We start from the raw sequence: 10,836 nt of genomic DNA on the forward strand, positions 1-10,836 counted from the left end.
TTTTTTTTTTTTTTTTTTGGTACTGGTAGTTGAACTCAGGACCTTGCGCTTGCCAGGCAGGCACTTGTGCCACTGAGCTATATCCCCATCCCTTGTTTTCTTTCTTTCTTTTTTTTTAATGGTCTGGGGATTGAACCCAGGACCTTTCTGTTGAGCTACCTGCTTGGCCTTCTCTATTTCAAGACAGGGTCTCACTGAGTTGCCCAGAATGGGCTTGAACTTGATTTCTTTTTTGTTTTTTGTTTTTCTTCTGGTACCAGGGATTGAACTCACGACCTTGTGCTTGCCAGGCAGGCGCTTTGCCACTGAGCTAAATCCCCAGCCCGTTGGGCTTGAACTTGAAATCCTTCTGCCTCAGTCTCCTTAACTTCAGTGCTGGAATTTTTTTTTTTTTTTTTTGGTCTTTTTGAGACAGGGTCTCTCTATGCAGTTCAGGCTGGCCTGGAGCTCACTTTGTTTGTAGCCCAGGTTGGCAGTGCTGGGATTATACGTGTGCATCACCATGCCCAGCTGTGGGGCTTTCATCTGCTCTTAATTTTGGCTCACTGATTAGGAATGTGCTGCCCTATAGTCTCTTCTAGTGGCTTCCACTACTACCCTACCCTGAACGTGACCTGTCTTGGTTCTTCTTGGCTGTTTCTTTGCCCTCCCATTCTTTTTTTTTTTTTCTTTTTTGGCTTTTTGAGACAGGGTCTCGCTATTAAGTTCATGCTGGCCTTGAGCTCACTTTGTAGCCCAGGCTGGTCTTGAACTCCGCAACACTCCTGCCTCAGCCTCCCGAGTGCTGGGATTACAGGTATGCACCACCACACCCGGAGCCCTCCCATTCTTGATCTCCTTCCTCTCTTCACCTAAAGCCCTTCCTGCCTTTTCTCTTTCGCTCACCATCAGCTTTCTGTGCCAGGCCTTCTGGACACCCAGTGCTTGAGGCTGCAGTGTGGTTGGTAATGTGGAGTCTCCTTGTCACCCTCAGCATCCAGCCCTGCCCTGACGTGAAGTATGGCAAACGCATCCATGTGCTGCCCATCGATGACACAGTAGAGGGTATCACCGGCAATCTCTTTGAGGTATACCTTAAGCCGTACTTTCTGGAAGCTTATCGACCCATCCGAAAAGGTGAGTTATAATTCTAGAAACTGAGTTTAAGGGTGGTTGTCTGGAGGAATACTTGGGAGTAGCCTTGGAACACTTTCATATCTGTCTTTCTCTCTCTCTCTGTATGTCTGTACTGGGAATTGAACCCAGGGCCTTCACACTGAGCTATGTCCTCAGCCCATTTTTATTTTGAGACAGGGTCTTACTCCAGGTAGGACTTCATCTTGAGATTTTCCTGCCTCAGCTTTCCAGAGTGCTGGGATTATAGGCATGTGCTACGCCGCCTGGATGACCTCGTTTTCATGAAAATGATCTCATTTTCATGTATCTGTGCACACATGTATATCCTACCTTGTGTTCATGTGTATTTCCCTCTGCTCCAGGAAAGTGAACTGTCTTTTCATGTATCTGTTGGAGAAGGTGGTCTGTTTTGGCTGTGTTATGGTTCAAAGTTCACAGCTGTAGCGGGGGTGGTTGTAATGAAAGCCTATACTTCCTATATCCCGGAAGTTAAAAGTTCATGGGCTTCTAAAGACATCAGATTCTATTTTCTGCACTCTTAAGTGGCAGAGGGGTGCTTTACAGAGGAACTTTTTACTCTTCAGTGGTGCAAAGACAATGTGAGGTAGGGTGTTAGAACAGTATCTAGTGAACTTGACCCTTCGACCCTAAGGTCTCTTGAGGAATTTTTACTTGGTCTTATAGTTGACATCTCTAATGTTCTTGTCTTGCTCTCATAGGAGACATTTTCCTTGTCCGGGGTGGGATGCGTGCTGTGGAGTTCAAAGTAGTGGAGACAGATCCCAGCCCTTATTGTATAGTTGCTCCAGACACAGTGATCCACTGTGAAGGAGAGCCTATCAAGCGAGAGGTGAGTTTACACCCTGATCCCTGTAATTATTTTGTTGTTAGTTATCATGACAGTCATGTGTTAATTATCAAGGTTGGGTGCTCTTTAGAACTAAGCTGGAAAATGGGAAGCTCCCAGCTATTCATTCTGGGCCTCGATGTTTCTTAGAATACCTAGTATCAGGAATTCTAGGTTGAACCTAAAAGGTACAAGTGGTTAAAATAATTTTTCTAGTATAGCTGATGGTGACATCCAGGCCTCCGCCTGTCCCCAGAGTTTCAGGCTTTTGGCCTTAGGGAGTCCTTTCCAGTAAAGCTAAGGGCTGTGTCAGAGCAAAGAGTTGTGCTAGAATTTTTTGCCTTGGGATTTTTATGGTGGTTCTTTGAGGCAGGATCCCTTTGGAGGAGACCCTTTGCAGACTCACAGCAGATTTGCTGTGTCAGATAGTGATTTGTGAAATTCACCTCTGCTGATAGAGTATTTATGCCTTCTCCTGTCTTTGTCTCTTCCATATTCAGGATGAAGAAGAGTCCTTGAATGAAGTAGGCTATGATGACATTGGTGGCTGCAGGAAGCAGCTAGCTCAGATAAAGGAGATGGTAGAGCTGCCCCTGAGACACCCTGCACTCTTCAAGGCAATTGGTGTGAAGGTGAGCACCCTGGGTTCTGGAGCAGTGGGTCTAGGGTGATGATGAATGGCTCTATAGTTTCTAGTCACAGAACTGTTTTCATGTATAACTTGAATCAGTGGGGCAATAGTATATTCTTTGGGGTTATAAGAATAATAAATTCATAAAGAGCTACTTATATTCAAAAATAAATTTGTTAGAGCTACTAATGTTCAGTAGCAAAGCAGGTTAATTAAGTACTCTTTTATGTATCATATACATATTACACACACACGTATATATCAGGTGTGGTGACACATTGTGATCCCAGCCACTGAAGAGGCTAAGGCAGGAAGAGGATTACAAGTATGAGGCCTGCTTGGGCAGTTTAGTGAGACCTTGTCTCTAAATAAAATCAAACAGGCTGGAGATGCAGCTCTGCTTGCCTAGCTTGTGTGAGCCTCTTGATTCAATTCCAAGTAGTGGGGGAGGTGGTTAGGGGCACACCTATATTTAGTCCTGGCTGTTTTAGACAGGAGAATGGGAGGATTGCTTATGGCCACAAGCTTGAGACCAACCTGAGCAACATAGAGATCCTGCCTCAAAACAAAATAAATAAAAAAATATAAAGGCAATTTTTATCTCCTAGACCCTGTTTTTTTTTAAAAAAAAAACAACACACTCTCAAGCTGGGCATAGTGGTACACACCTGTAATCCCACACTTGGGAGGCTGAGGCAAGAGCCTGAGCTGCATAGCAAGACCTTGTCTCAAAAAATAAAAACGATGTCATCATAGTTTGCTCTTTTTTCAAGAGCATTATCCAGTAGAGGTAGAAGTTAAGGAAATTTGAAAGTGCTAAGGGTCCTGAATCTAAAATATTTAAGAACTACTAGAGTGTAGCTTTGTGAGCTTCTGTACATCATGGGACACACTGAAGATGGGATTGCTGCTTTGCTTAGTAAGCTTGGTACAGGTAATTTCATCCTGTGTGGGCAGTTTCAGCGTTTTGCCAATTGATGAGGCTACAGAAAAGACAGCTTCAAAGAGGAGAACTTACAGTTGAACATAAGGAAAAGCACTTCAGCATGGCAGTAAATCCTAGATTGTTGTGATTACTGGAGTGAGTGAGCGAGCCTCTGACAGTGAAGAGAGTAAAGAGTAGATCTTGTGTGGGTTTTTTGTGGCACTGGCATCAAATGGGTGCTGTTTTCCTGAGCTCCGTCACCAGCTCTGTCTTTTTGACATACGGTCTCTGGTTTTGTTTTTTTTTTTTCTTTTTGGTACCAGGAATCATACTCAGGACCTTGTGCTGAGCTGTATCCGCTGTATCCCTGGCCCTTTAGTCTGCTCTTCCCGCCCCCATTCCCCTTCCCTTTTTTTTTTTCTTTTTTTTTTTTTCTGATAGGGTCTTTTGTTTTTTGTCTTTTTGAGACAGGGTCTCACTATACAGGCTGGCCTTGAGCTCACTTTGTAGCCCAGGCTGGTCTCAAACTCACAATGCTCCTCCTGCCCCAGCCTCCCAAGTGCTAGGATTACAGGTGTGTGCCACCACGCCTGGCATGAGATAAGGTCTTCATGTATAGTTCAGGCTGATCTAGAACTCACTGTGTTGCCCAGGCTGCCCTTGAACTTGCTGTGATCCTTCCGTTTAGCCTGCTGAGTGCTCGAGTGAGTGGCATGTGCCACCATACTCAGCTAAGGGCTCATTTTTAATTGTCCAGGGTTGTATCCTTATTCTTAGCCCTCTAGAGCTCTAGTCAAGCTATTTTATGGGCCCAGCATGCTTGCACTGCACTACTATTACTCACTAGTCAAGCTGTTGTAGAATGAGGTTGGGGGAAAGTGGGAGTCTAAACCTAATTATACTGGGTTGGTTTGTCAGCCTCCTCGGGGCATCCTGCTCTATGGACCTCCTGGAACAGGGAAGACCTTGATTGCTCGAGCTGTGGCAAATGAGACTGGAGCATTCTTCTTCCTGATCAATGGTAAGAGACTTGGCTCATTTTGTGTCTGGGTGGACTCACCTGTGAGCTGGGAGCTCATAGGCACATCCACTTACACCCATGCCCTTGAATGTACTTTAGCATCTTCTGTTGTGGGGCTGCATTGCAGACAGATAAGCAGCAAGGGAAATACATTTTACAATGATATTCCTTGTCCTCTCTGCCTTAGAAAAGACTATGGATAGGCTAGAGGCATTTAGAGGAAACAAACAGGCATAAGAAAAGGTATGTGTTTGTTTATTTGAAAGGATTTAAGCAAGGAACTTAGCATGGCTGATGGGCTGAGATCACCTGACTCTGAGAATAATATTTAGGTGGTAGAGGTCCAACTGGTATGCTGCCTCCTACTTTGGCCAGAGGTCACAGAACATCTGCTTTCTTCACATTTTCAGCTTTGCTGTGAGAAAAGTATACTGAATTCCTTGGCTTCTTTCCAGCCTGGCCTGTTGGCTGTCCTAGGATAAGGGCTGATGGAGGCTATGAGAAGGTGGGCAGAGTTATCATTTCTAGGCTAGGCAGACAAGATAACTGATTCTTTTGTGATTGGGAAAGAGTATAGTTATTGTTTCCCTTCTGTATCCTTCTAGGTCCTGAGATCATGAGCAAGTTGGCTGGTGAATCCGAGAGTAACCTTCGTAAAGCCTTTGAGGAGGCTGAGAAGAACGCTCCTGCTATCATCTTCATTGATGAGCTGGATGCCATTGCTCCCAAAAGAGAGAAAGTAGGAGTTTACCTGAAGAGAGGGGCGGGGCGTTGAAAGGGCCTGACTTCACTTACCAGACATCCTTTCCCGACAGACTCATGGAGAGGTGGAACGGCGTATTGTGTCACAGTTGTTGACACTCATGGATGGCCTAAAGCAGAGAGCACATGTAATAGTGATGGCTGCAACTAACAGACCCAACAGCATTGACCCAGCCCTCCGACGCTTTGGTAAGGACCTTGTTTCTTTCAGCCCTGTTCTTGCCTTGTCCAGCACCCCACTCACCTAATCTTGATTTCTTAAGCTCCTTTACAGTGATAGGGCTAGGCACTGTTTTCACTTGCCCTGTGTTCTCTAGAGTGACTAGTCACCTGGTTTGCCTAATATCCTGGGGTCTCCTGGGTCATGAGACTTTAAATGCTTATATTAGGGGAATCCTGAGGTGAGGTGATCACATTAGGCCTGTCTTTTCTTTCCTTTGGACAGAAACAAGCCCTGACCATGTTCATGCACTGTCTCACAGGTCGCTTTGACAGGGAAGTAGATATTGGAATCCCTGATGCTACAGGACGCTTGGAAATTCTTCAGATACATACCAAGAACATGAAGCTGGCAGATGATGTGGACCTGGAACAGGTGGAGTGGTGGTGAAAATTGGCCAGGAGTTAGGACAGCTTTCCCGGAAGTTGTAGAGAACTGGCCAGTGACCTAACTTAAGATAGGAGATCAGATTTGATATCAGGGCTGGGAAAAGGAAGTGATGTCGAACCAGGAAATTGGGATGTGTCTAAGTTGAATACATTAGCATGAATCAGAATTGTTTAAGGGCGGCTTTCATTCTTGGCCTCAAGTCCATGTTTGAGTACTTAAGTCTCAGCCGGTGAGCGGTCTGCTATTCAGAGTGTTCAAAGAAATGGGAGGACCTAGAGATATGATTCAGAAGGAAGGATCATAATTCTATTGTCTGAGCTTTCTAAGGTAGCTGAGCCTTTCTGTTGTTCTTGTTCTCTTTCGTTTGCAGTACTGGGGACCGAACCTGTTGCCTTCACACTCAGCTAGGTCCCTAACTAGCCCTTTCCTAGAAGTTTGAGATAGGGCCAAGGATTTAGCTTGCAACGCAGCACTTGCCCGGCGAGTTTGAGGTCCTGAGTTTGATTCCCAGTACCAAAAAAAGAAATTGAGACAGGATCTCATTAAGTTGCCCAGGTTGAGCTGAAAGTAACAGTTCTGCCTCAGTGTTCCAGAATGCTGGGACTGTAGTTGGGCGCCACTGCACCCAGCTTAGTTAGTCTTAGAAATAGGATTGTCAGTAGATATTTTCTCTGCAGGTAGCCAATGAAACTCACGGGCATGTGGGTGCTGACTTAGCAGCCCTTTGTTCGGAAGCTGCTCTGCAGGCCATCCGCAAGAAGATGGATCTTATTGACCTAGAGGATGAGACCATTGATGCTGAGGTCATGAATTCTCTGGCAGTTACTATGGATGACTTCCGGGTGAGGACCACCCCTATGCCAAGTACACACAAATGTACTTTGACCCTCTCCTGTCTCTCATCCCAATTTTTCCTGTCTTTTTAGTGGGCCTTGAGTCAAAGCAACCCATCAGCATTGCGGGAAACAGTAGTAGAAGTGCCACAAGTTACCTGGGAAGACATTGGAGGCCTGGAGGATGTCAAACGTGAGCTCCAGGAGCTAGTCCAGGTAGGGTAACATGAACTGAGGACGAGTCACTGCCTCGGCATGTTACAACTAACTTGCATGGTCTCGGCATCAGCACGTTCACTACTAGAGTTGTAAGAGAACCACTTAGAAACCTGCTGCACTCCAGTTAGTGACATTAAAACCACTCCAAGAGAACTTGGTGGAGGGGGTGCCTCTCTTCGTTGTTTGCTTTCCTTTGAAATAAGGAACTAGCCCTGAATCTTCTTTCCTTTTTCTTCTAGTACCCAGTGGAGCATCCAGACAAATTCCTGAAGTTTGGCATGACGCCATCCAAGGGAGTTCTGTTCTATGGACCTCCTGGCTGTGGGAAAACCTTGCTGGCTAAAGCCATTGCTAACGAATGTCAGGCCAATTTCATCTCCATCAAGGGTCCAGAGCTGCTTACTATGTGGTTTGGGGAGTCTGAGGCCAATGTCAGGGAAATCTTTGACAAGGTGAGCTACATGAGGCCAAATTACCTAATCATTTGCGTGTGGGCAAGGTAGGGCAGAAGCTGTTTCTGTAGGAAAGTCAAAACCATCTTATTGCTGACAGCTTAGCTGAGTCATTGACTGACACTTCATTTTCCTTGTGATGTCTGAAAGATGTGGTCTTGTTAATGTTTGAGTCAATCTGTCCCTTCACAGGCCCGCCAAGCTGCTCCCTGTGTGCTCTTCTTTGATGAGTTGGATTCAATTGCCAAGGCTCGTGGTGGTAACATTGGAGATGGTGGTGGGGCTGCTGATCGAGTTATCAACCAGATCCTGACAGAAATGGATGGTATGTCCACAAAAAAGAACGTGTTCATCATTGGCGCTACCAACCGGCCTGACATCATTGATCCTGCCATCCTAAGGCCTGGCCGCCTTGACCAGCTCATCTACATCCCACTTCCTGATGAGAAGTCCCGTGTCGCCATTCTCAAGGCGAACCTGCGCAAGTCCCCAGTTGCCAAGGCAGGTGCATTGTTGAAAGGACAGCGGTGTGCTTTTGGGTTCCTACAAAGATTAGATTCTATTGGAGATTTTGAGGGCTAGGGCTGGCCTAACAGGAAGGTGGAAGATTTGGTGATATGAATATAATCTGGAACCAGAAATAAAACAGGGTGGGAGATGATGGGGTAAAACTGATGTTAGGGTAGCCCAAAGATCAGTGTATCCCAGGGGAGGAAGGACTAACGGTAGCTCTGTTGCTTCTTTTTAGGATGTGGATTTGGAGTTCCTGGCTAAGATGACTAATGGCTTTTCTGGAGCTGACCTGACAGAGATTTGCCAACGTGCTTGTAAGCTGGCCATTCGTGAATCCATCGAGAGTGAGATAAGGCGAGAACGTGAGAGGCAGACAAACCCATCAGCCATGGTGAGTCTGCGTTCCTTCCTCAGATGAGCTGATTGTGGGGAGCCGGGGAATAGACTGTCATGCCTTGGAGTTGAGAGTAGAAGGTTGTTAGAAAGATGACCCGACTGAGATGTGGAGTAGGGTGTCAAAGGATGTCAAAAAGAAAACAGCACTGAGGTAGATCTGTTTAGTCTGGAGTAAGGCTGAGAAGAGATGGGCAGGGCCCGTGCTCAGTCTAAATTGAGTTCTTCAGGAAATCAAAGTATGATTAGGTACATAGGGGAACAAACGAAACGGTTTCTAATCCAGGATCCATAGGTCATTCCCTAGAAGTAGGTAGTAGGTTAAGGGATCAAGAGACCTCCCGGAATTTGTGTATGTGTGGTGTGCATGTGAGCCCTGCAGAGGTTAGGGCTCTAAACCATCTCCCCCGTTTACCACTGTTTTGGCTCCATGTTTAGGGGTTAGTGAATAAATAAATGAATGAATGGTTTGTTTTACCTTTTGGAGGGGGTCTTCTTTCTCCAATAAAGTCTTTACAACTATTGGTGTACTAATGCCAGGAAGCAGTCTCATAAGTCACAGCAATTGAGGTGGCAGTTCAGTGGAAGAGATCGAGTTTGAGCTGGCTGTAAAGAGAGAGTGGAGTTTGGGTAAAGGGATAGGCAGCCACCAAATTTGCTTTGGTAGTAGGATTGCAGTAAGTGGGAAACCCTGACTGGGTATAAGTGTACAGGATGTATGTTACTGGAAGCAAGACTGCTAGGTAGGGTATAATACAGATGTGGTCACGTGACATTTTCCTTTTAAATTTTAGATTTGTTGAAGTATGATAGTCATAAAGTAATACATACCCTTTTTAGGTACCAGTGTGCTTTTTGACAGATGCGTACAAATTTTCTTACAACTACTACAACAGTTTATATGTAGAAATTCGTCTGGCTATTCTCTGGCTTTTCCTAAGTCCTTTGTTACCACTGCTGTGGTTTCTCTTCCTACGCTTTTGTCTTTTTCCGAATGCATTGAGTTTTTTCTTGTTAGAGACAGGGCCTCGCTATGTAGTTCAGACTGGCCTTGTAGTTCAGCTTACCATGTAGCCTGGGCTGGCCTCAAACTCACAGCAGTCCTCCTGCCTCAGCCTCCCAAGTGCTGGGCTTACAGGGATGTGCCACCAGGCTCGGGGAATTGTTAAATTTTTAAGACAGTAACTCCAGGAAGTTTGGCCTGTTGACTTAGTGAGATTGAACTGGAGGGCCAGGAGACCAGTAGACTACTGCAGTAATGGGAGGTTGACAAAGCCATGGTTAGAGTCCAGGCTGAACCTTAACAATGCTGGTGGTCTGTTAACTTTATAGGAGGTAGAAGAGGATGATCCAGTGCCAGAGATTCGCAGAGATCACTTTGAAGAAGCAATGCGCTTTGCCCGCCGATCTGTCAGTGACAATGACATTCGGAAATATGAAATGTTTGCCCAGACGCTGCAGCAGAGTCGAGGCTTTGGCAGCTTCAGGTGACCTGTTTGGGGGTATTGGGCATTTCCTAAGTTACCTTGGGGGGTCTACACATGAAAGGCAGTGAGAGTCCTAAGGAAATTAGAGGACAGTTAAGAAAGTTTAACTATCCTAATATTGGTGTTTTTGTTTTTTTTTTCTTTTTTGCTCCCCTCTTGTATACAGATTCCCTTCAGGAAATCAGGGTGGAGCTGGCCCCAGTCAGGGCAGTGGAGGTGGCACAGGTGGCAGTGTGTACACGGAAGACAATGATGATGACCTGTATGGCTAAGTGATGTGACCAGCATGCAGCAAGCTGGCCTGGCTGGACCTTGTTCCTGGGGTGAGGGCACTTGCCCATGAGGGACCAGGGGTGCGCCCACGGCCTGCTCCATTCCTCAGTCTGAACAGTTCAGTTATCAGTCAGACTCTGGACGGGGATTTTTGTTGCAAAAAATACAAAAGCGATAAAATAAAAATAATTTTCATTTGGGAGGCAGAGAGTGAATTACCAGCAGGGAATTGGGCCTTGGGCCTTGGGCCTGTGCCATTTCTGTTGTAGTTTGGGCCAGTGCAGGAAACCTGTGCGGGGTGTGAACCAAGGCACCGCCACCACCCCTCACAGTGAAGCATCTGCACTTCAGTCCGTGCTGCCTGAGCCCTCTTCTCCTAGCTGACCTGGAGAGGTGGGAGAGGGGCCACAGTTGCTGGGTGTTTATAGAGAGAGTAGGTTGATTTTATTTTACATGCTTTGGAGTTACCGTTGGAGAACTAATCACAAGCAGTTTCTAAACCAAAAAAATGACATGTTGTAAAAGGACAATAAATGTTGGGTCAAAATGGAGCTTGAGGCTGGCCCCTATGCTGCTTCTTTTTCTGGGAAGGGCCTTGGGCTGCCTTCACTGCCGAGGCCAGGTTCCACATGTAGAACCCTGGAGATAAGACTGCACTCTGCTCCACTGCTGATCAACAGTGGGAGACGCCTCATGCCGCCTCGCCAAGTGTGGCATCACTGGGTAGGACTGAGGTGGAGGCGCAGCATGGTGG

General features: G+C 46.1%; 1 protein-coding gene across 1 annotated transcript in view; it reads left to right on the plus strand.

Moving 5' to 3' along the window:
• Vcp (valosin containing protein) overlaps nt 1-10,633 on the plus strand; it is a gene marked incomplete at its 5' end in the record, with an annotated part of 12,428 nt that extends 1,795 nt beyond the window's left edge. Inside the window, 14 exon segments of the mRNA XM_005401031.2 lie at nt 974-1,116; nt 1,836-1,966; nt 2,464-2,595; nt 4,438-4,540; nt 5,146-5,279; nt 5,356-5,491; nt 5,785-5,897; nt 6,590-6,754; nt 6,839-6,961; nt 7,204-7,416; nt 7,609-7,917; nt 8,165-8,320; nt 9,655-9,809; nt 9,976-10,633. Coding sequence (XP_005401088.2) covers nt 974-1,116; nt 1,836-1,966; nt 2,464-2,595; nt 4,438-4,540; nt 5,146-5,279; nt 5,356-5,491; nt 5,785-5,897; nt 6,590-6,754; nt 6,839-6,961; nt 7,204-7,416; nt 7,609-7,917; nt 8,165-8,320; nt 9,655-9,809; nt 9,976-10,081 — 2,119 coding nt within the window.
• Between the last annotated feature and the right edge of the window lie 203 nt (nt 10,634-10,836).

The sequence above is a fragment of the Chinchilla lanigera genome, unplaced genomic scaffold, assembly GCF_000276665.1.
Source record: "Chinchilla lanigera isolate Chin_1 unplaced genomic scaffold, ChiLan1.0 scaffold00071, whole genome shotgun sequence".
Classification (NCBI taxonomy): domain Eukaryota; kingdom Metazoa; phylum Chordata; class Mammalia; order Rodentia; family Chinchillidae; genus Chinchilla; species Chinchilla lanigera.